Raw genomic sequence first — 25655 nt, 5'->3', positions numbered from 1 at the left:
TGCCGATAGTTTATAGTGGATTCTTTCCTGGATGAAGAGCTTTATTAGAGAAACTTTTACAGTAACAAAGTAATCCAAGTACTGAAAGACCACTGGGGTGAGCTGGGATTCATGGACAATTGGAGAAACAACTTGTGAAGGAAAGTAGTAGAAGGTATAAACTTTACCCACCCTTAATGAAAAAATCAAATAGCTTTTTTTTTTTTTTTTAATAATCTCAAAATAACTGGAGAACCAGTCCTACCATGTTAGATCACTACCTTTGACCAGAGGTGATTTGACTGCTCTTGGCAAACTTAAAGGTTGTGATTAAACTGCACATTTTTTAAAAATGTGCAGTTCAGCTAACTCAATCTATTATACATACATTAAATAAATGCAGAAAATGTCAGTTAAAGCCAGCCAATCTGCTGCTTAGCTTGTAACAAAAACTGATTTCAGAACAAAGAGGAGATAGATATTATTGTTAACATTTTACTGTTGGTTTAAATCCTGACAGGTAATTAATCTTCATTGCAGTTTTGTGATCAGGAATGGTAACAAACCATAGGTGGTCATTTTGCTTGAGTTAAAGTACAGCATAACAAGTGAGCATGGATTAAATTCTCTTTTGGAGTGTAAATCCTGTGGGAGAATTCACACAATTATACATCTTTATGCCTAATACCAGTGCTTTTGAAATGGGATCACAGTCTTTTAAAGATAGTCATTCACAACTACATCCATTTCCCAAACTTCTTAATTCATTTATAACACATTAAGAAGTAACCTTGTTATTTGAGGGACTTTCTCCCACCTATTTGTCTTAACTACTGAAGTCACATATTTTTTTGTCTATTCATTTGTTCCAATTTTCAGAGGCTTTTGCTGTTACTAGCATCGAATTGACACTTCATTAAGAAGAATAGATGGAAAATGCTTTTAATTAGGTTAGAGTACTTCAGAAGACAGGTATTTTCATTGAGAGACCTTCCACATTGCAATAATACTATAATTAATGTATTAATAATAGCTGTGTGTTACGTATGCCTGCTGAGAAGCAGGATGTATTACTTCTAGCACTCTACAAGATGACTTTTCCAGCTTTTGTCTGGCTGTTCTGCCTTCAGCCATTACAGAGCAATAGCTCTGCCAGCTCCTGTCCCTGAGCATGTTCTGCAACACTGAGACTGCTCGGTGTGAGTGAGCATTTTTCATACTGCCCCCATGCTTTTACAAAAATGACTTCTGGAAATAAGTGAAATGGAGATGAAAAGGTGCAATGATAGAAGTACAATGAACTCTATAGTTTGCTTCTCTCTTTCCATTTCTATTTTTATACTCTATTAGTGCTTTGATATTTCCTAGAGAAAGCTGTATAGAGAAAATGATGTTTTGACAGATCAGATTCTTTCATTTCATTTGGCAAAATCAAGAAAAATAGAATAGGAAATCTCCTAGTGCTTGGATTCACTTATCTGTTTTGTATAGACAGACTTTTATTAAGCCATGCATAACCTCTAAAAACAAAGCTGATGATCCCATTGTTCCAGTGGTTAGAAAAACGAAATAGCAGAAAGTCAGAATACGTGGTATAGCAGATTGTATAAAAAGACTGTATTATCTACAAAATTTTTTTTAAAGGCCTTGATATTTTCTCTAGATTTTAGCTAAGGGTTGTACTATTAAAGTTCTTCCTGGAAAAAGATGGTGACTAGTTTTGCTTAATGTATTGTTTCTTTATTTATATTGAAAGACAGAATTTATAGACATGATGATATCTGCGCAGCTCATCCTTTAGTAGTTTCTATTATTAAGCTAATATGTAAATAAAATGTAAAATCTTTAGTTTTTGCGGGGGGGGTGGTGGACGAACACGACACAAAATGAAAATATCATGTGAATACCAGCTATTGCCTATTCTTCCTCTCAGGATTAAAAACATTTTTGTAGCAGTGGTGATGACGAGAGTTCCCTTATCAAGTTGTCATACTCTGAATGAGTCTTAAGAGAAGACTTCTTGTGCCAAAGTAAAAACAATCAATAAATAGGTATCAATAAGAACTTCTAAGTTTTGTAACAAAAAGGGGCGTGCAATACTTACAGATACCAGATCTACTGCTGTTCCCAAATTGTTTTCTGTTCTTTTCCATACAGGAAGGTGACTCTCCTCTGGACAGTAACATCACGGCATTTGCATTAAAGGCAAAAGTGATCTATCCCATCAATCAGAAATTTAGGGTAAGATTTTAGATTCTACTTATAAAAATTAATGACAATCATTCTGTGTCACAGTAAATTGCAGGGTCAAGTAAAGAAGAACATTTACTGCCAATTTGCTTAATAGGGATCTTTTTTCGTTTATAGTCCATTGACTCAGGGTTTATTCTGTAAGGCATCAACTGCTCTCAGCTCCCCCTGAAACCTGCAATGCTATACATGGTGTCCAGTCAATTTTCACTATAGCTAAGAGACTTTTCTGCCCATTAACATTAATGGAAATTGGATCTGTCCAAGGAGCCTTTAAAAAAACCCCGTAAGGATCTGAAAGGAAGAAAACATACACCAAGCAGCTAACTACAACAGAAGAATGCTTTTCTGAGCAATGCAAAAACCTGTCAGTATGATGAATCTTAATTTATATGGAAACACTTTTGCTGTACATACTGTTTAATTTTTCTCTTGAAAGCAAACACTGCAAATTGATGAGATGTTTATCTCCTTATTATTTTGTATGAATTGACCTTGTGAATTTTCTTTGACTTGTAGCCTTTGGCAGATGGCTCATCCAATCCATCTTTGCATGAGAATCCAAAGCAGGCAGTTCTGCCTAATCAGGTTGTGGAGACATCCACATCAGGCAGCCTGGGATCCCTGAGCCAGGGAGACAAAGAGGACTGTAGTTCCTCCACAACAATACATTCCACAACAAGCGATGACAGATTTCAGGCTCGAGCCTTCCTTAAGGTGACCAGCTTCCCTGAAGTGCTGACATGTGAGAGGTAAACAGTAAATTTGCCTTTGGTCATTTCTTAGCATACCCTAGTGGTTTTCAGGACAGTCACTAAAGGTTTGGTATAAACCAGAGGCTTGGCTTGGATGCACACAGTTACCATATCAAGGCTGGGTTATCTCCTTATAACTCTATAAAAGTGATTGGGGAGGTTAAAGTAATACATTGTGCTGTATGTTGAAACTCAGCTTGTTCTTTATGAAATTTTGGGAGTCAGAACTTTGCCAAAAGCTGACTTGTAAAAGGTATATCCGTGTTAGGATAGGGAGATACTTTGTTACGGTTCCTATGCTGAGTTAACATGATGGTGGTGTGCTCAGCTGGAAATGAAGTTCTCTGCACTGTACAGTGTCCAGTCGCACAACAGGTGCCTTGAAAACACCAAATGGTCTGTTCTCTCCCTTTCAATGGGAATCACTCATGTCTTGCTGTGGGAGAACAGCTCCTTTCTCAGACATGCCACTGGTGAGCAGGTAGAGCAAATTGAAATGGGCTGTCAGCTCTGATTTCCTTTCAGCTGCACCCCTGGATGAACACATGTGTCTGTATCCTCATTAGCAAGGACAGGGATATTTGTGTCACGAGGATTGGGGAAGGTACTGCTGATGAACATTTTCAAAATGTTTACTCTTATAATAGCTGTTTTAATTTAAAGCCACATATTCCCTTTTTTGTAGCCACTCAAGCCTGTGTTTACCTTGCCTTTTTCTAAAGTAAACTACAATTCCAGCTTTGTTAAAATTGCTGCTTTGTTTTGCTTACTTTTACAGGCAGAAATTTTATCTGAAAGAGAAGGCAAAGTAGAAATAAAGTGACTTAACTGCTTTTTTGGGGCAGTGGTTTTAGGAGAATTTAGTGGTTAAATGAAACTATTACGTGCTGTTGCCATTTTGTGTAACCATCATTTGGATTAACACTTTTTTAATCTTTGTTTTAGTTTTGATGTTAAGCTCTGCCTTTGCAGTCTAATTTTAAAAGATCTCATGCAGCTTGATACTGAACTCAGAAAAGAAAAATATGTGGTAGGTACTTATATCTCATTTATAGCTCTTTGTTTTGAATATCTTAGTTGAATATCAGTTTAGGAAATAACGTAAATTGACTAGCTGGGATGTAGTGTAGCAGAGTTGCATTTCTAAATTATTGCCTTTATTTTTTTCTCCTGTTCTGCATATGTATGAGCTTCATAAAGGAGTAAAGAATAATGAAATATATTGGTCTGTGAAATACCAATATAGCAAATATAAAAAATTGGTTTTAAACTTTACTCCAGAGAATAATGTATAGCACTTGAGGTTCATAAAGAGAGGTAATAAATTATTTAAAAATGAGTTTATCTTAAGGACAATGCTTGTGTGTTGCAACTCCAAAGACTTCAAGCTTTTTGAATAAAATTTAAAATTCAGTTCACCTGAATCAGTGCCATTGTGATAAGTACAATAGTTGTGATTTTGTAGGACTGAGGAATTAAGGTATCATTTAAACCATAGATAACTACCTACACGAGTCACATCATCCAAAGCTGACAAGAAAAAAAGAAGAAAAAAAAAGAAAGATATACAATTGAAGCCATAGGGTACTCACTTAGGGCAATTGTTTATGGTGACTAGTTGTGATCAGTTATAGAATCATTACTGCTACTGAGTTTTAGCTCAGTTAATATAAGTCTGGACATAAAGTCTGTAGCTTTCTCCTCCCCTTTTTTCTTGATTTCTGTTTGAATAGATTGGTCATTTTTGATGTATTTTACCAAAGGCACTGAGAATATTTCAGAGGGTGGGATTATCTGAACAAATTTCCACACAATCCAAAGGAGAAAGCATGAATGTAAACCTGAAAAGCAGTTGGTGTTTTGATGCATTATTCCCGTCTCAGTAGATGAGAAAGGGAACTTGCAATCAGATTCCAAAAGGAAGTTTAGCTTGACTAGTGAAGGTTGAACTTGATTTCAAAGTTAATCATCAATCTGTAAATGAAGGTAAGGTAGCAACACAGTAATGTAATCACAGAAACACTGAGAAAATGAGCATTTAATACACTTTGTTGCCCATTAGAAATCACCACCACAAATGACTTTGACCTTTAGCTAAATATCTAAATAGCTTTATATTTTTGGTAGCAGGGAAAAAGTGGAAAAAAATAAATCAGTCTAGAGAACAGTTTTTTCCTTTTCCACTCTGCTTTCTCTGATTTCAGTCAGTCTTTCTTAGGCTTAGGTCTAAGGGAACATATCCTTTTCTTTCAGTCTTTTCCTGAAGTCTTTTTTTTTTTTCTTTTTACAATATGTTGTATCTTGGTGGTTTTCAAAACTTGCCAAACTCCTATCCAAAACATTGGCAGGTGAGATCCAAAACATGGCTGCTTTACAGTTTTCTCTTCTGCTGAACTCTAACGATAACATATTTTCCAGATTTTGCTCAACCAACATGTTGGCTTCAATAAATGTTTTTATATGTAAATATGTTTTTATTTATGTTTTTATCTGTTTAAAATGGGCAAGTTCTGCATCATCTCTTTTCAAATATATGAGTAGCAGGCAGGTGTCTGTTAAATTTTACATATTTTGGTTTTCACACTGGAAAATGCTGCAGGAGTCAGTAATGAAGTCAGTTGTCTTTACACTGAAACTCTAATTGAGACGAGGGGAAAAGGTTAAGCAAAAATGTTCCCAGTGTTAAAAATATTCAAAACCATCTTTTTAAATACACTGCTATTACAGTCTTAAAAAAAAGGCACACATCTGGAAAATAAATATGTTTCTTGTAAAAGAAGCCAGCTAGAACTTGAGATGCTTACTTTTGGTTTGTATATAAAAATGATGGATGCTTCATGTGGCTGACTACAATTAAAATCATTGTAACAAATCTTCATTACCTTTAGAACAGTTATTATCTTTCAGTTTAGTTGTTCATTAAACTTTAGAAAAATGGACTTTTTAAGTGATCTGCATTTTCTTCAGTCAAGAACAGTTTCAAAGGTGTCTGTTTGGATACAAGGATGTAGGAGATTATGTCCTTGTCTTTGTTAGAATGTAACATCATTTTCCAGTATCTTACTGAAGCCAAAACCAAGGAATTTTTCACGATGGAAGTACTGGAGAGTTGCTGGTGATGTATCTGTTATTTCACTTATGATTCACTATAATCTCCCTGATCGATTTAAATCAACAAATTTTATCCCAAAGATGTCCTTACAATGTTGAACAGGCACTTAACTTGGGTTTTGTTTACTTCCTTTTAAATAGATGTTTATTCAGGTTCTCAAAATATACCTCACAGACTTTTATCGTAAGAAGAAGATTACTGATGATTTGTTCAAGAAGATCCTTTTAATTCAAGAGAATGTAAGTGGGTTTGTTTGATAATATTCAAGACCACAGAAAATAAGAATTAATCTTATTACCACAGCAGGCTATCTCGCCCGCTCCTTTTAAACAACAGTGTTATTTGTAATCCATTTCTGAAGAAATGCAAAGGAACTCCCTTGTTAGTTGGTTTTCTCTATTACCTTATATGCATTTTCTCTTTGTTGTTGTATGAAGTGTTCAGGACAGTGATGTGTGTAATCTGTTAACGATAAAAGTATTTTGTAGTTTAATCCATTTAAGCAAACAGAACATTGAGAACCTTACTCACTCAGATTTAATAATTTCTAATTACCAGGACTTTGTTTGGTCTCATGTATCATTACTGATAATAAAATAGCAGTAAATAAAGTACCAGAATGAATCTCAAGGCTTTCATCAAGGGAAAATATATCCTTTTTTCTTTCATATACTTGTATCAAAGTCCATATGCCACTTCTGAACTAGAAGACATACACTGTCAGTCAATTTGCATTTCAGAGAGTCACAGTAATATTTCTAAGGTTATGAGAAGGAAAAAAAGTGTTACAAAACTAAACAAAATAGGAGAGCTACTGCTTCCACTTTCCATTTTCCAGTTTAGAGTCATAGAAAAATCTGAATTGAGAAGCACATCTGCAGATTATTTGGCTCAGCCTTCTGTGGGAAGCTTGGCTTAAGTAAGGTTATCCAGTGCCCTGCCAATCCAAGTCTTGAATGTGTGTCCTGAGAGCAGCCTAATTACAGTATTGATTTTTTTTTCTTACTATAGATGTAGTTTCACATTTAGGCATTAGTCTGTCAGCTCATCAGCTCTAGTTGTTGACTGACTTTGTTTGTACAGTCTCACAATCTGTGAATTACTATAAGGAATCTCTGTAGTTGTATCTCATAATTTATATCAGAATGCATTTAGCCTTAAAGCACTCTTCTGCCTTAAATCCAGTTAGATTAGTGTGCAAAAACTTAGATTCAGTGGAAATGGACAGCAGTCTTGATTGTACTTACATACTAGTGGAAATACGTGTCTGTGTAGTAAGTGTAGTTTAGAGCTACCATATATTTGGAGATTTTCCTGCTCGCTACAGAAGGTGCATTTCCCGAAGACAGAACTTCCTGAATGTTCTTGTTCAGCTTCCTTAGCCATGAACCGGAACTGACATACAAATTCACTCCCAAATTCACTCCCACTCTTTTTCTGTTTAACAAATCACTTGCTTATTTTCTCCAGGATTTTGAAGAGTTACAGAAACAACTTGACTCGAGACTCCAGAATACTGAGATGTCAGGAGCGCGTAATTCAGAGTACCAGACTCTAGAAGACTTAGAAAGGAAGGAAAGGGAATATTCTGAGCACGTAATAGATAATGTAACTTTCTATTTTTTTTCTAAGATTTTATTCTAATGTTATTCTTTTGCTGGGGACTGCTTTAGTGCATCGGTTTTGTTGACAGTTAGTATTTTATAAGTGTACGAGGACTGAAAACGTTTTTACATTGCTCCAGCAAAGTATCTCCTATTCCCTCTGGGTCCCAATATGTTCTTCATACGAAACTGTTTTTTGTAGAAAAAAAACATTTTCATGTTTTTTGTAAAACACTACTGTTTTATCACAATGGGTTTATAGCTGAGAAATGTCTATTGCTTTTCTGATGGTAAGATTTGTTTCAAGCATATGGATAGCCCCACTTTTAGAATCTTATCCTAGCACCTTGTTTTCATCAATCCCCATAACTAAGAGTGTAATAAGAGATTATAAATTTTTTTCAGTTGAAAGGAGTACTCAGAAAACAATTACAGGGCAGTATTTTAGTACATTTTGTGGATTTACTTTAGCAAAACATTTTTCTTAGCAACCTTCCACGTTAGAATACATTTACATGGGTTTTATGTACAAATACCATTTGATGGCAGGCATTTGATTTTCAAAGTAAAGATTTTTTTTTTCTCTAAAGTAGACTCGCTGTGTAGGAATAGGTTTCAACCTAGAAAACTGGAGATTAAGGGTATTCTGTGTATTATTTTCCACTAAACTGAGTAATCTGTAAGATATTCTCTCCTGTTTTTGAGGTTTGAGCAAATTGACTGCTTATGAAAATGAGAGACTGAGTAGTCAGACTGATGGCTCTATGAGCTGCCTGCTCTGATTGACTCTGGCACTTCAACCCTGGACTAAACAGCCCATCATCTCAGCCTTGGGCTTTTTCCTACAGGATTTAATGTTTTTTAATGTCTGGTGGTGAAGTGATTCACTGTGAATTTTCTCAGCTTTCTTTTGATTCTCTAAACCTTTCACTTTACAGTGGAAATCCTGGTATTCTTGGTACATCTGTGTCAAGTTTCTTTTGCAATTTAACTTCACTCTGTGAAAAATTGATTGTTTAGAGTTCTCCAGAGTTAATCACATAAAAAAATCACTGGCAACCTTGCTGAGCAACATGGCATTTATTCACCAGCAGCAATCATCCTTCAGTGGTTCTGTCACTCTTGTGCCTGCAAATGCTTTTCATCCATGTTGAAAATTAGTTCTCTCTGCACAGATTTGTACAGATTGGGACCTTGAACTAAGCCAGCCTTCCCTTGATAATATAAAGGGGTTTTTTTGCCATACTCACAGATGCCATAGGCAATTTTTTTCCAAAACTCATGGATACTTAATAAAAATTTTGGTTATGGATGCATTTTCTTATCTTTATGTGTACTAGTAATTGTGTTGGATACCACAGAATATTCACAGTTGTGCACAGTCATAAGTGTTTATGGGATCAGAGCCTAAAACTAGAGATTACCCATACAATAATGCATCAAAATTGGTAGATACACTTTGCTGATACTGCAAAAAGTACTTAATTCCAGTGCAGTCAGTCAAGTACTTATGTAGCATCTGGCTATGAAAGGCTTTGATGGTGAAAAACAGTAACAATTTTCAGTTTTCCTTTTTTTGTAAAAAATGATGTTTGACTGGAATGCCTGCTCTTACAGCTAAATAAACTTCCCAGAAAAAAAAAGCTGCAGTTTATAATTCATGTTTTTAATACTAAAAACATAACAGGTTTTTATAAATGCAATATGTGGAGAACTAAAACAAATTAAAGGTTATTTTAAAATGTCAGGATTGACCTACTGGTTTTATTTCACCACCAAGAGTATTATCAGACAGTAAACAAGCCCTTTTGCTTTGCAAATTGTTCACTATAATACTGAAAGCTGTCTGTTGTCTCAATGACTTGTATCTCCATAGACTAATATGTCTCTTGCTGTAATGAAATACCTGATAATTAATGAGGGAATATGGGTTGTTTTTTGATTCATATTCCACAGATGGAAGCTTTCTGGAAGCAGACTGACAAAGCCCAGCAGGCTTTTTTGGACCAATCAAAATGTTCAAGTGCCAAAGCAACAAAGATAATGGTGGATCTGACCGAGAAGATGATTGCAGTGGAAAGTTTGTTAAGTGAATCTCAAGATTTGCGGACAATGGTAAAGTAGAAAAAGAAATGAAAGTTGAGAGAGATTTAGTCAATCTGAACAGAAAGAATGATGTAAGTGTACAGAGCCTGTCATTCCTGCCTCAGGATATAGACTGCTTACTGCAGTTGTCTCTGTGAGCTTTATGGCAAAAAGCTCAGTTTCTGTTGCAGTTTATGAAGAGTCACTCTTATTTCAAAATGAAGGCCTGTACTGTTGTGCCATATAGTACCTTGAAAAGAGGTCCAAGACTTCCATGTTGCCCTTCTGTCCTTGTTTTCTCCTTGAGTATTTCAGTTTGTTGTCCAAACTTGTCTTTTACTGACTAAATGTCTTCTTAACAGCTACAAATAATGAAAACCACCAAAAGTTTTAGATTAGCTCTTGCAAGTGAACATGCAATAAACCCACTGCTATCCTTCACTGATCAAGATACTCAGAAATATTTAAGTACGTGAAGATTGTTATTCACATGGTCTTGAGAAGCCTCTGCCATTTGCTGCATGATTTGGGAATGAATAATTCAGTGAAAGGAAAGCACAACCAAAGACACATTCTTGGTTTCTAAACAGGACTTTATATTTGTTTTAGGACATTCAGGAAAGGTTATTCAGCTGGGAGCTTATGGTGAAAATGATCGATTCCCTTAAGTCCTATATACCAGAAGAGTGCAAGGGTAGATTAATTATTGTATCAAATATTCTGGACCATTTAACTGTAAAGAAGAATCTTTCAGTCCGACAAAAGGAAGAACTTCTAACAGATCTGCACAAGGCCTTCTGGGAACAGCTGGCACATTTCAGTAATGGTGAGTACTTAGACCAGAGCTCATGACTTAATAAATATAGGTACGAGTTCTCATTATTGTATTAAAAATTTTTTAAAATTATGGCTTTATCTCTATACCCCTGTTTTTAAAAGGTATTGATGAATTGACCAAGAACAGTTTTATTTTGAGGAGTGTATGCTTGGAATGGGAACTTTGGCTTTAAGCCTTATATGTCTCGCTCCAGGTACTAGTATGAATTTATCTACAGTTCACATAATCTATACCTTATTTCATTAATTTGAATATTGAAGAAGAGTCACATTTGTAACAAGTATTTGTGATATTTCTCCATTTACTGTTTATGCACTTGACACTGGTGGTGATACTGGCTAACACAAGACACTGTCCTATGATTTTCTGCTAACCTGTGAAGCCAAAAGATACACAAAGCAGATATGCTATCACTCTTGTAAAAAGATAATTTTAAGTCTTATGTTCTTCACGTAAATCTCTCTTTTATTACATTAAAATACTTTAAAAATGAAGTCTTTTTCTCTTCCTTTTACACCCCTTCACATTGCCTATCTGAAAATATAATTTTAAAGTCTAAGCTGACTGATACACTGATTCAAGGTTCTCTTTGTATCACTTTGCATGTTACCTAATGCCCAACATATTGAGAAACACACCCCCAACTTTTCGGAGAGGTTCTGTATCAGGGCTCAGTGCCTCCCATCACTCACAGAAAATTATAGTAAATGTTCAGCCAAAAGGAAAATAGGGAGAAGTAATTTACTCTCACACAATTTCTAGAACCATTTCTTCTACTTGTGGGCATATTTAAAGAAAATTGTTGTATCACAACACCATTAGGGTTAGAGTTCCGTGAACTGAATTGTCAGAATGAGCAAGTCTTGTTTCAGTCTGTTCTTACTGCAGTGCTCACTTTGGCCTTCATATCGATAAATTGTGCCATATCTAACAGTCAGCAATTCACAGCATCACAGAGTGGTTGAGATTAGAAGGAACATCTGGAAGTCATGTGGTCCACCCTATCTTTTCAAGCAGGGTGAGCTACAGTTGATTGCCCAGGACCACGTCTAGGCAGCTTCCATTTCTAAGGATGGAGACTCCACCACCTAAATAGGCAACCTGTTCCAGTGCTCACTCACCCTCATTGTTAAAAAGTGTTTCCTGATGTTCAGAGGGAACCTCCTGTGTTTCAGTTTCTGGCAACTGCCTCTGGTCCTTTCTTTGAGAATGACAGAAAAGAGCCTGGCTTTGTCTTCTTTGCACCCTCTCTCCAAATATTTATATACATGCTAAGATCCCCCCCCTGGGTCTTCTCTTATCCAGGCTGAATAGCCCTAGCTCTCTTGGCTTTGTCAGCTCTATTGAGCAAGACTGGACACAGTATTGACCCCCTGGGGTACACCACTGGCTTCCAGGTGGACTTTGTCCAAGCTTTCAATCCATCTCACTGTCTGCTTGCTCATTCTCTTCTGTATGAGGATCTAATGAAAGACTGCGTCAAAAACCTTGCTGAAGTCAAGGTGGCCGATATCCACTGCTCTCCCTTCATCTACTGAGCCAGTCATTTCATCATACAAAGTGATTGGAATTCCCATTCTTACTCCACTCCAACTCCTCTCCACAGACTTACTTTGAAAACATCAATCACCTGTGAGAATAGTTTGCTGATAATCACAAATTCACATATATCATGATATATTTTATTTCATGGATGTTTACTTCTAAAACTGGCTATGCCTACTTCATAGTCTTTGCATAGGTTCAGCCACTAACATTCTGTAAGCATAAAGAGACATCTGTGGGTGGTTTTTCCTCCTTTTTGTCAATCTCTTGTTCCAAAGCAAAAAATACCTCTGTCAAGGCCTTGGTTTTATGCAAAGTATGATGTTTATAGTTACATATAGCTATATATTATGGTTAGTACATCCTGTGCAGAAGGGCATTGTCAACCTCCTTGTTTTAGATAGAAATGATATGTGCTTGAAAAAAAATGATCTGAAGTGCAGCATTTTTCCCAATAGTCTTACGTTGACCTTTCTTATGAGCTCATAAATACTGTGCCTATAATTCTCAAGCAGAGCACAAAGACAGCAAGACTGTACTCCTACGAAACAAACCAGGAAGTAGTAAAGAATCAAGTAGTGTTTAAAAATAAAACATTGCTACCTTCATTCAGGTGATATTTTTATCACAGGCTTTCCTGTACTTTCAGTGCACTTTCAAGTGTTTTGTCAGTGCATCCTCAGTCTGTGGATAAGCACAGTAAGTTAGCGTGGAGAATAAGTAACATACTGGATGCTGCAGTACTGTCTTCCTTTATTTCCTCACAAAATAATTTCTCAGAGTAGCTTGATGTGGTAGCAGAACAGTGGGCACAGGTAACTATTCTTTTGCATTCCCCTTTAGCTGCATGTGTCAGGAATGAAGTACTGCTCTGGGGCAGGGCAAGTGGGGGGAATGAATAAAATTCTTCTTAGGTGGACAAGCAATGAGACATGAAGTAGTAGTAGAACATCAAAAGCACCAATTTCACTCAGCAGCCCAGGGTCCAGATAGACTCATGAATATATAAAGCACTTAGAGCTGTAGGGGGGATGGAGGGTGGAGGAATTTAGTCCCAAATATTTCAGAGTATTCAATATTTCAATATTTCATAGAGGGACCTTGACAACTTTTGCTGCAGGTTCTGGATAAGTCACTTTGGAAGCCTAGTATGGCTGCGTGCCAGTTCAAGCTAATTTAACTAGCACTGCTTTAGACCTTTTCTCCCCACCATATGTTACTGCTCCTGTCCTTGCAGCAGCATTTGCATATCTGCAAATAAGTAATGAGCCACTTCTGGACCTTCCTGAAGCAGTGGGGGGAGGTTTGGGGTGCTGCAGGAGGGAATCTGTTTATTTGAACTAACACACTGCCTTAGCATAGGCAGCAGCACCAGTGAGAGGGAGGGTGCAGGATGGTAGCAGTCCAAAAACCCGATAGGTTTAAGTGCCATGTAATGACTTGAAAGTTCACATCTAAAAAGACCATCAGGGTAAGAAGCAAATTTCAAATCCTGCAGGGTAATTACTTGTCTATTTCACTCACTAACAGATTTTCATGAGCTTATGTTGTGTGACAGTAGCAGATGCTGCTTTCTCCCTGTGGAGTTGTGGTACATAATTGTTCACGGTTTATGTTCCAGAATGTACGCAGCAAAGTAAAGACCTGATCTTGAAACGACTGGAGTGCCGCGCAAAGAAGAAGGAAGAGTTTAAACACAGACAGGAAGCTGAACAAGAGAGTCTCCTTAGGAAAACGTTTCTTAATGAAGATGTTCATAATTTTCTCAAGGTGAGCAAGTAAAAGCTTATTTTCACTGTTCCATTAATCTTTAAGGCCAAATATATTGCAAATTTCTCTCAGTTCCATAAAATTGGGAATTTTGAGTCTTCATGAGAATCATGTGCAGTAGCCCAGGTGGACAGGGTCAGAACCCCTGTTGCCTAGGCTTGCTTGGCTAGAGACTTTTCCTCCAGTGTTGGTCTTGTTGCATTGGAAGAGAATGCCAAGGGGGTTAATGCAAGATTGCATGTTTTTTAGAAAACATCTTTTACTTAGATACTATATTTTTGCTTCAGTACAGAAAATCTCTGCAGGAGAGAGTATCTGGCCTGGATTACAGAAGAAAATAGTCTGCATTGATCTGATTGCTTTTCTATGAGTGAGGTTACCAAGCCTCAAAAGACTATCAAATTTCAAGAAGTAGAGGAAAAACTCATTATGATCTCTGGCAAGATGCCTTAGAGAATTGATAATTTAATATGATGTACAATGGCCAGTGTAATGTTTTCTTGGTTGTATTTTCTATAGAGATCTATTGTTATTGTTCAGAACGAATATACAAAATCAGAGTTCTTAGCTATAAATGCTGAGAATGCAAAACTCCTATAACTGCTGAGAAGTGCAGACCCAAGTTATTAAGAATTAAAGGAAAAAATCAATCCTCAATTTTCATGGAAAGAAATAATTTAAGGTGAAAGTGGTTACATCCAGAAGCACTAAAATATTGGTGAAATTTAATAACTTAGATAAAATTACTGTATGAGAAGACCCAGATTCCAGCTGTAGCAAACTCAAAATTTATTGACCTTAACACTGCAATTTTGTACTGCGGGGCCAAGTTCTTTAATTATATTGTATGGATTGGATAATGCAGTTACTGTTTTTGTATGCACACCTACCTGGCAATACCTCACTTCAAAACAAAATGTTTCAGGCACTTTAAAAGAGTAGAGCACTTTTTATATCTTTGGCTTGTTATGACTTGAGACAAATAATTCCAGCACACATTTTTGTAGCCAATGAGCACTTGTGAAATTATTTTCCTTGTACACATCAACTGAAACTCTCAGACACATCCAGGTTCATTCAACAAAGCTTAGAAATTCTGTATTAAGACCTTTTCCCTACGATGACATGCTGTATTCTGAAAACCTTAGAAAGCTAAGAAGTACACTTAGTTAAACTGTAGAATAACAATCTGCTTATGACAAGCTGAGCAGGAAGGGGCAATTTGCACTTCATGCTGCAGGACAGAACATAGTTGAGTCTTGGTATTATGAAATGCCTTTGTGCAAATTATAAAAGTCAAAAATGTAAGCCTTTCTGCTGCCATGGTGGGAGAGTCTTTTGTCCTAGAACAGACAGGGTGTTGAGTGCAGAGACTCTGAAGAATAAGAAAAATTTGTGTATACCTGCAGCTCCCATGGTTTGACTTAAATAGTCCATTAATTATTTTGTGAGAACTATTCCCTCAGATTTGAAGAGCTATTTTAAACATGTTTCATGTTTTCAGAGCCAGCTCAGCAGTGAAGGAGTTGATCCCAAAGCCTGACCATAAACCCAGAGATTTAACCATCAAAAAACCTTTTCTTCTCTACCTTTCACCCTCCCCACCTCATCAAGGGGCTCACACCACCATGATAGCAGCCTTGGCAGTAACTGACCTTTCTGCTGAATTTTAAGTGGTTGGCAGTTTTGAAGGTGGATTTTGCAATGAACTTCCTTCACATCCATTTCTTCTGAAATTTACATTACCACAAATTGAGTGGTAATGATTTAGTTGCTGAAGCTCTGATTTTTTTATAAGATAGAATGAGATACACAGTAAAGGTTAGAGTCCCGGTCTGCTTCATCTATGTCTCCACTGTAAAAGAAGCATTTTAATTTTGTCTTTTAGTGGGGGAGAATACAGAAATGATGGAGTGAAGCACACAAACCATAAAGTGCCAGTTACAGTAACCCAGTCTGGCTCAGCCTACCCACAGTGGACATACATGCTATAGCAGTTAACTTGTCATATTCTGTTGTAAACTGCAATTCCATGCGAAGTGTGAATTTTAAGTCTACCTCTGCAAGAATGATATGCGCATGAAGATTCTGTGAGCACTTTGGTGCTTTTTAGAAGAGCTCTGTTGATATACCTAATGAAGAAAGCTATATTTACCATGCGAATGTAAGAGAGCACTTGGCAGTTTAAATCAAAATATGAAATATTTATGTTCATGACTACGTGTTAGTCTATAGATTGAGGTAGTCTTTGTCTGTGAAATTCAGTCTTCTATGGGCCTGCCAACACATCCACAGTCACAGTCCTCACTTGAAGAAAAAAATTGCGCCCCTCTTAAAACTGATCAAGGACCAAGTCAGGACCAAGTCATAGATCATCCTTTTAGTAACCACCATGGGGCATGGTGACCAACCCCAGTGCAAAAGTCCTGTACAGTGATACAGCTGTAAATCTGGTGTCTGATGGTGAGTCTGATGGCTGTTCTGCACCTTATAGTACTGGCTATGATGTGATTCTCATACACTGGAAAGCAGGTTTCCAATCAGATAACTGTACGTGAGGAGTTTTATACTGAAGACTGGATATGCTCAAATTAAGGTGGTAAGGCAAGTTTCATTTCCCTCTGGCTCTCTGTTCCAGATAACCAGTTACTGTTGCAGCATACATGGAAAGGGTGTCCAGGAAGGAAAGGGGAGGATCACAAGAAGCTATCCAAACCTTTTCAGACATTTAAATATACCTATTATGTTTCTTTTAGGCTTACCATGAGCTGATAGAGAAACATCAGGAAGCACAGTGGGAACTGGAGGAGGAGGATGACTGCGAGAGCACAGAGGCTGTTGCCAATCTCTACAAGGTGCCACTTCTGGTGATAAATGTCATTTGTTAAATTATTCTGAAGATCCTCTAACCTCCCCTACAGTGTCAAGCCTTGGGGATGATTGGGGAATTGCAGGAAAGATCATGGCAGGTCCAGGAGGCTAGGTTGGCGAATCTGAAGATGGACAATCTTCCACATTAGCATGTTTCTTAACCTCATATTAGTCAGAAAATGCCTGCATGGTCTGCCAAAATGTGTTGCCTGGGCGGCTGACAAGGCTACAATATTGTTGAGGGCATACAGCATCTGGTGTTACTATCAGGAGAGAGACTTCATTTGTGTAGCATAATTATCTCTTCTGCATCGTGGTAGGATGATACTATTCTTAGTAAACTTCACTACATCTCCAAAAATAGTCTTTTCATCTCTTTTCCTCTCAGAGTATTTTTTTTACTCTAGTTAGTAGTTCCCTGAAATAGGTTCAGATCTTTGGTGTAACTAATATTCTTCCACTTCCTTTTGCTACTGATTTGGAAATTATGTAGATGCTTCATGCTTTTGCGTCATCTTTAATTATTTTCTGTCTGTAATGAAAAAGTTAGATAGCATGATCTCTCTGACAAAGCCCAAAACTGTAGTCAGTAGTGACCTTTAATTAGGCTGGAACTAATCACTTTCAGCTCAACAAGATCCTTGTCATGATTAATTATGACCAGAGCAGGATGTTGTGGAAACTTGTGGTCCCTATCACATAATGTTAATATACCCATGCAGTCTTAATTAGCACTTGTCCACATGCACTTTTTCAAATTCAATTGATAAAAAAATTAAAGCCACTGTATTTAGAACAAATAGTTTTGCCACTGTTTTATGTAATAGTACAAGCAACAGAATATTTGAGAAAAACTAATGCTTTAGAGAAAAGAAAAGTTTTCTTGGAAGGCAATGCCAGTGAATCAGAGTAGATTAGTTGTACAAAGCTATTTACTATAAGAAAAGTCGGCACATATGCTGATATTGCTGCACATAGTTCATTGTCCGGAGTTACTAACTTCTCCATTCACTTCCTCTATTCACATGAAGTCCCTGGAGACCAAACTTTTTTTTTTTCACTCAGTTCCACCTCATTTTTGAAATTATATTGCTTTCCTTTATAGTGTATTCTGCTTTAGTGGCAATAAGATCAGTTTGAAAATCCTATTCCTTTCAACAATGTTAGCTAAGTTTTCTTTCCCACTTTTCCTGTTAAATTGCTTTGGGTGAATTATGTGTTTCTAGAATTGCTATGTTGCCGGGAGAACTGCACAAACTTGAACTCTGCCAATTCACCCAGCTCTAAACCATTATATTCCATGTTAAAACTGTTATATTTTGACTAGACCCAAACAAATGTTGCCAGACATGAAAAACTGCAAGTATTGTGATCCAACTGGCATCTGTTGACTGAGGGTCCACAAATCATAATTTCCACATTGTCTCCTGTAATAAAATATTTTTACTGTGATATTGAACCTAACGAACAACTGCAATTTCTCGACTACTACAGACTATTTTAAGAGAGGAGTTTGATTTTGAATATACCTTGGAAGCTAGAAAGAAGAGAAAATACAGATGAGTGTATCCCCACTTTAGGTAAATGGGACTATTCTGACTTCTACGGCTGAGGAAAGTGCAATAGTTACTTGTTTTGTTACCTGGAGCGTAAAAGCAGAAGCAGTGTTGCTGTTAAGGGAAGGAGGTGCATCTCACCTCCTGAACAAACAGATGCCTTTCCCTGGGCAGCAGGACTTTGTCCCTTCACTTTTTTGCTCCAGGTTTCTGCTAAAGAGAAGGTACTGCTACCAGTGGAGATGGCAAGATACCTGTGGGAAGGCAACAGGGATTTGAGGTACTCCACAGTCCAGTGGTATGACTGCAGCTCAGGGAGACCTGAACAAGCAGACATTAGACTAACCATCCAGTTACGAGCAAGCCTCACATGGCAAAAGTCAGCTCTGTGCTACAGGACCTATGTTCCCATTAGGTCTGAACCAGGACTTTTAGAACCAGCTGGTTTGGGCACTTATGCAAACACTGCAAAGCTCGGTGTTGTCACTCCAGAAGGTCTGCACTCCTTGATTCTTAACTGATAATCATTTGGCTTGCTCACATTTGGAAGGCTTTGACTCTGCTGTTTCTGTTCTACCATAAGCAAGGAAAAGGTTAAATTAAAGATTCGGTTAAACATTCTATTGTTTGCTTAATCTCTGAAGTTAGAATGCAAGAAAACAAATTCATCAGTAGTAGTAATGGTCTGTTCTGTTGCTTTCTTATCATTGCAGTAGAAATGGAATCTTAGCAATATTACTGAAAAAACTGAGTGAAACTCTCTGAAGTCACTCTGGCATATTCCACAGATACTTGGATGAATATTCCTAGGCATGTGGTCCATAAGACATCCAAAGATAGACTTAAGAAATTTTAAAAAGATGCATTCATACATTTGTAAACACATTAAGAGTGGAAAGAACTAGAAGTAATTAAACATTAAAGAGTGCAGTCCATTTTTTATTTTGTTGCAAATGAAAATTAGCCTTGGAAAATTGCACAAAGTACTTACGCTTTCCTACACACAGAAGTCAAATAGCTCTTGCATTTAAGGGCAGTAAAACTGAGAGGTCTGAGTAGGAGCTAGTTACCTAAATTCAAGGGGAAGCAAAAGGAGCAGCTTTCAAAGCAATTGTCTTGGAGCATACAGGTGCCTCCATTCTATATCAGCTTCCTAGACCATCCACCCACATTTAAGTACTGTATCAAAGCTTACACTGTAGGTAGAGCAGAATAAATCCTCTAGGAAGACAGCCAGTACAAAATTCCCAAGGGTTGCACTCATTACAAACTCACTTAACCTAGCACAGAAGCCCAAGTGCTTTGTCATCACCCTGAGTTCATGGTCCTTGGCTGCTATATTTGAAGGCCATTGCACTGGGGTTTTCTTCAAGGAAAAAGGACCTGGCAAGATCTTCTGTGTAATAAAGGCTTCTATGTGATAAAGAGTTCCTCTATCAGCTGTGCACTAGAACAACTTGACATTTCCACAGCTACCTTGGTTTGTCCTGGCATAAGCAAGCAGGGCAGCTAGCCTAACAGACTTAGTTTCATGCATAAGTTGAAAGATGATCTCAATGCAAGAGGTGATATTAAAATATAAGGAAAAGGTCACGATGTGACCGAATAGGGAACCAGTGAATATCCTGAGGACAGAAGAAAAGATGTCACTTAACTCTAAGCGGCACTCCTTTGTTAAAGAAGATCCTAATCTTGTTCTCATGATGTTCTTATAAGCCCTTTTCAAATTTCTATGCCTTTTTAATTTTTATATTTTTTCCCCTTTTGAACAGATTGTGAGTTCATCAAGATAGATTTATATAACCCTCTAGCACTACAAAAGACTGTACTGCTACAGTGCATCAAAGAATTATCCAAATTGGTGAATAAATATGTAAAAATTCAATGATCTGGAAGCTGACTGTGTTTGCACAGAATAATTGAGTAGGTTTGTTTTGTGTACACATGAATAAATCAATTAAAATGATTTAAACAAGGTCAATGGAATCTGCTGATGCCCGAAGTGAGTGAATGAGTTATATTTGGAGGATAGTGTAGGACTTTTCAGCCACACTAGTGGATTGGAATAGTGCACTGTAGGTGAATAGTCTGTGTCTCAACACAGGCTCCATAACTAATTTTTGAAGTACATGTTGAGGAATGTGGGTGAATGATTTTGATTACCACAGTATATCATAACTGAAGGAAGAATTGTGCAGAGCTAACTGTATGGCTCAGCCTAATATTTTCATGAACATGGACTGCAGAGTTATCCCACATACAAGGCATGTTGTGTTGCAGTAACAGTTTTGTACTGACTTGGGTAACTTTTCAATTGCAAAGTTCTTACCAGAATTTTCTTTTACATGGCGCCCAAAACACAGAACCCACCCCAGCCCCATTATATCCTGTTCTGTTTCTCATGATCTCTTGAAAAGAATAATGGCTGTCATCTCCTTGCAAGTTTGTCTCAAGTTTAGCACACCAGATATTCACCAACCTTTAATCTTTTCCCTCTTGTTGTTGTTGTTGGTTGTTGTTGGTTGTTGTTTTTGTGGTGTTTTTTTGTTGTTTGTTTGGTTGGTTGGTTTTTTTTTGTTGTTTTGGTTTGGGGTTTTTTGTGTGTGAACTATCCACATATTTCAGTAGGAAAGGAGAAGTCAAAAGAGGTTGGTGATCAACAGCTCATTATTAAGAAAACAGACATGCAGACTGCACAAAGGAAATCATTTAACAGCTAGGAATTACCTAGTGCATGGTAATATAGTTCTTTTTCCTCAATCTTAGCTTCAAACCCATAAAACTACAATTTATCGTCATTTGTAACTCCCCTTTGCTGATAGCAGTTCACCAGAATGTTGTTTCATTTGACTTGACACAGGAATTAAAGGCACAGGAATTTAGCTTAAAAGCTATTAAGTTATCAATGGGCAAGACAATAAACATTCTATGAAGGGGTAAACATGAATGTGAGGTTCAAGAAAATATTTGATTTTTTCCTTTGTTAATAAAAGGGTGACAAATATTTTTGACAAAATAAAAAGTACAGATTCTCAGAGACTCTTTCATTACTTTCCTTGTTTAATTTCATTAACATGAGTTGTGGTTAGGGATCCTTTTCATAGAGTGGATTGCATTTTTGGGTACCTAGAGCTAGCACCTTTTCAAGGTGAATCACCTAGAGTTCGTTAGAGGTGGAAATCCCTATCAAGACACCTCCACCTCACTTTTGAAGTTTTTAAGCCCCATGACTAACCCAAAAAGGCTGAAAGACAACATCATCTGGTAGATTAAATCTGTGAACACTTACCATGTGAGCTCATTCTAGGTCTGGGTTTTGGGCACTATTACATTTTGTCTGGTCTTTCAGCCAAAGCTGTTACAAGACATCTGATAGGGGTAGCCTTCATTCTAAGTTCTCTTCTTGCCTTACTATATAAGAAAATTTATTTTACCTCTATATGGATTCACAGTTTGCTAATAGTTAGATCTAGTAAAGGGCATAACCTTATCTACAAAGGCACATTTGTAAAAAAGGAGAACAAAAAGAGAAGGTTGAAATTGCCTCCTGAAGAAATCAAGGACCAGTAAGGGGGCAAAATTTCAATGATTGGAATTTCAATAAGCCCCCATTTTAAATGCATGGAAATCAAGCAGTGGGGCTTTTTTATTACCTTTTGCTAAAGATGACTTCAGTGTCATTGTGTTTTAATAATGTTAAGATGCTTAAAAGCAGGGTAGTGTTTTCATTCTCCAATTGGCATTCCAGAATTCTTCATGTGGAATAAAGAAGTACATGCAATCAGCTTTTCCCCATTTATTATGAGTGTATCTTCTGAATGTATGTGATGCATCTTCAAGTGGCCAGTGGTATGTGTGTCCAATGTCCAGGAATTTTTGGTGTATTTATGGGATGCATGGTCTGAGTATTGTATCTCTGTCCTTAGGAAGATACAATATGGGTTGAGAGATGAGTCTCTTACCTCCTAAACAAGCGTCCTAGCCACTGAGCTTCTGGAAGCACATGCAAGAGTTCTGCAACTTTGATCAGATTTTAAGTCCTTTAATGAAATGATTTTGCGCCACAAGTTAACAAATAGCTGTGCAGTTGCCTCTTTGAGATAATACATACTACTTATTGGCTGGCAGGTAAAATAAACTACAACCAGCCTTTCTAAATGCATTTTCCTGCTTCACAATTTCACTATTCACTTTATTCACATCTACATTTAGGAACCTTTTAATCATTTAGGCTTGAATGGGGGCCATTAATATTGTTTCTTGTGTTTGAGTGAAATCTGCTAAGCTGTGTATTTCCCCTGGTTTTTGACAAAATCATATATTTATTGCCTTGTTTGAAATTCAGATGCACTCAGCATTTTAATCTGAGCCCATTTTGTTTCTGTGCATACCCTGTGGTATTTCTTTATGCTTGATGAATTTCTCTGGGGATTTTTTGAAAAGCTTTGAGGTTGACTGCCAGGTACTACAAACAGGTTCATTCATTCATTGCAATCAGCTATTCTATTAATGGAATCAATTTGAATAAATTTCATTAAGTCAAAGCCCTAAAAACAAGAGATGGCATATCAGGAAGCTTGTAAGAAATATTTTTATGGGGTTCTAGTCCAAAAATAAGATCCTGGAAGCAGTATAGGATTTTGTAATGGTTTTCTTTTTTTTCCTGTGGAAAATAACTTTTATAATACATAGTGTGTCATCTCTGCTCACAGACAGACTTTATTGCTGTTTAAAATCAAATGCATTCCTTAGAGTACAAATAGTTTTGAACTATTTTGTTAGCTTGAGTTGCTTGGGTAGAATTCAATCACATCTGCAGTCCTTCCTAAATGTAGACTTGTATTTTTCCTACCAATTTTTAAAAGGCAGTTCCACTGTGTTTTTTCGAGTGCTGCATTAAACAGCATGGCCATTGTATCCTCCCTGTGGTCTGGCCTGTGGGTACAGCATTCTGTCCTGTTAGGGTCTGGCATTCAAGGACTGCCTGGGGTCTGATGTCCACAGGATTTGGCCCATCACATTAATGAGGTGATACAGATAAGTAATTTTGTGGGAACAGGACCTAGTCACATTTTTCCTGAGTAACTGTGTACCCACTGTGGTAGTGCCAAAGGCAAGTATACAGTATAATTTGAAGCAGCAGAGAATATACACAGAACTCTGTTCACTGCATCTTAGAACAAAATAGCACAACAGCAAGTAAAAAAATACCATCTTTATGTTCTGTGCAAAATATTTCCTAGTAAATAATAATACAGAGCTGTGAGGATGCCAGGGAAATGCTATCAATTCTACAGCTAAATGTGTTCCAAAGGGATTTAGCTGTCATTGTTTAAGAATAGAATTCCTTAAAACCCTGCCTGAGATCTTTTGAGATTGCAATAGAAATGCCACAGACTCCTCTAGACTGCTTATGAACTATTTCAGACTCAATATAAATCCTTATATCACTGAACACCCAGTAAAGGCAGGAGAATTAACTTGTCCTGAAAGGCTGGTAAAGCTCAGAGAAGAGATGGTTTACTGAGATAGAGCAATTTTTCTTTAAATGCTGTGCAGGATACGAAGATTAGAAACATAGGATCTTTGAGTTTATGGTAAATCTGAGAACTTGGAGTCTTGAATTCTAAAATAAATAGCAGTGGAAGAGAAAATTCAGGCAAACCATTTTGCATTGCTTTTGCCAAGCTAAGCCAAGCCCACAACTACACAGATAATTAGGGTGCTATAAATTCTGCCTTTAGTTGTAACAGGGACTGGCAACTATAAAAATTAGGGAGTAGGGGAGATCATTCCTTCAGCATAGGATACACCTGTGTAGCAAATGCTATGCCATTGATACTGTCATGTCCAGATTGTGAGCAATCACTAAAAATGAGAGAGATGTTACCAGAAATCAGGTATCTGATTGCTGAGTCTTCAACTGCTAATCCTCATGCTTATGCCCAATGCCCGCTTTCAGAAAGCCATAGCCCATTTTGCAGGAATTCAGAACACTTTAAGGTTAAAGAAAGCCAGTGGAAGCTGGATTCTGAAATTCCTGCCTGCTTTAAACAGGTGAGAGAGTGGAAAGGATCAAGACAACTCATCTCAGAGGTGTAGTGAACATGTTTTATAGTATTGTGCCTCAATTTTATCCATAAGAAGAAGTTACAGCAGGGAGCTGTTAAGCTATTTATTGTTTGTGAAACAGCTAATTAATATGGTGATTAGCATCCTAGAGGGATCATAGGAGGAAAATAATAATTTAGTATTCAGTGCACAGCTTGTATATTTTACAATAAATGAGAAATACAAAATATTTTTATCAAATCAGTAGAACAGTAGAAACAGTACACGAGCCCCAAATTTATCATCATAGCGGCACAGAACTGTATTTCACATGCAACCCAAGTTCTGGTCTTTCTTTATTTCTGCATTCTTTGCAATTCAGCATCCTCTTTGGGGTTTTTGGTGGGATTTTTTGTATTTCTTTTTAGTATTATTTTCTAATTTATGACGTAACATCTAGCAGTTGGAATGCGCTCTTACACAATAGTACATTATAGCAGCTTATACCCCACAAAAAAGCCAAGTTCACTGGAGTTTTCATGTCTATGAGCTGCAGACAAACATATTTGACATCCAGGTAAGTATTTCTGGGTTTCTACTGAGAGGTTCTAGATTTTGATCACCTAATTAATTGTAATTAAGACTGTATTTAAAGGAAGGCAACAACTAGAAGATGACTTGTAACAGAAATGCCTGAAGGAGTTCTAAAAATATTATCTATGTTTTAAAGAAATAAAGAAATCTAAGTGTTTTCAGGAGAGTTAATGCTGATTACAAGGAAAACAAGCCCAGACAGGCAATAAAGATTTTTGAACTGGTAAGATCATGTGGATCTCACACAAAAATAGCTCTTCATACTGCTGAAGTACTGCAGTATCCATGTGACTTTTCCAATGTGTTTTTGTTTTCTCTTTTCAGCTGCGGAAAGCTAGCTGCCCCTACTCCTTCTCTCCAGGAATAAAATTCTAGCAAGTTTGCCAGCACAGCTCCTATAACCACTATGTTTTTGACAGTGAAATTAGAACAGAGTTTTTAGCTAGGATCTGACTAAATCTCCCAAACGCTTCTTGTAAGTGAAGCAGCCTCAGCCATTGAAAATTGCTCATATGGGACTAGGTTTATTAAAACCACCAGAAAATGTTTTCCTTGAAAACAACAGGCTTGAAACTGTTCTGAATCAGGATGAATTTGAAAAATTCTATTCTTCAGGCGTTGAAGAGTGTCATATTTTGAAGTACC

The 25655-nt window shown here is 37.1% G+C and overlaps 1 protein-coding gene across 4 annotated transcripts in view; it reads left to right on the top strand.

Annotated features, from left to right (window-relative positions):
- EVC (EvC ciliary complex subunit 1) overlaps positions 1-25655 on the top strand; it is a 51598-nt gene that overhangs the window by 3599 nt on the left and 22344 nt on the right. For 2 of the 4 annotated variants that reach the window (XM_027891973.1, XM_027891974.1), the window contains exons 3-11: positions 2137-2220; positions 2749-2981; positions 3930-4014; positions 6237-6335; positions 7567-7704; positions 9657-9815; positions 10395-10611; positions 13790-13938; positions 16695-16793. In XM_027891973.1, coding sequence (XP_027747774.1) covers positions 2137-2220; positions 2749-2981; positions 3930-4014; positions 6237-6335; positions 7567-7704; positions 9657-9815; positions 10395-10611; positions 13790-13938; positions 16695-16793 — 1263 coding nt within the window. The remainder of the gene's footprint in view (positions 1-2136; positions 2221-2748; positions 2982-3929; positions 4015-6236; positions 6336-7566; positions 7705-9656; positions 9816-10394; positions 10612-13789; positions 13939-16694; positions 16794-25655) is intronic. The other 2 variants (XM_027891976.1, XM_027891975.1) reach the window with 2 other exon arrangements.

Source organism: Empidonax traillii, unplaced genomic scaffold, assembly GCF_003031625.1.
Source record: "Empidonax traillii isolate 1590-97213 ecotype Southwest subspecies unplaced genomic scaffold, ASM303162v1 scaffold336:size770142, whole genome shotgun sequence".
In the NCBI taxonomy this organism is placed as follows: Eukaryota; Metazoa; Chordata; class Aves; order Passeriformes; family Tyrannidae; genus Empidonax; species Empidonax traillii.
The sequence above is the reverse complement of the archived record's forward strand: the minus strand, read 5'-3'. Positions and strand labels throughout refer to the sequence as shown.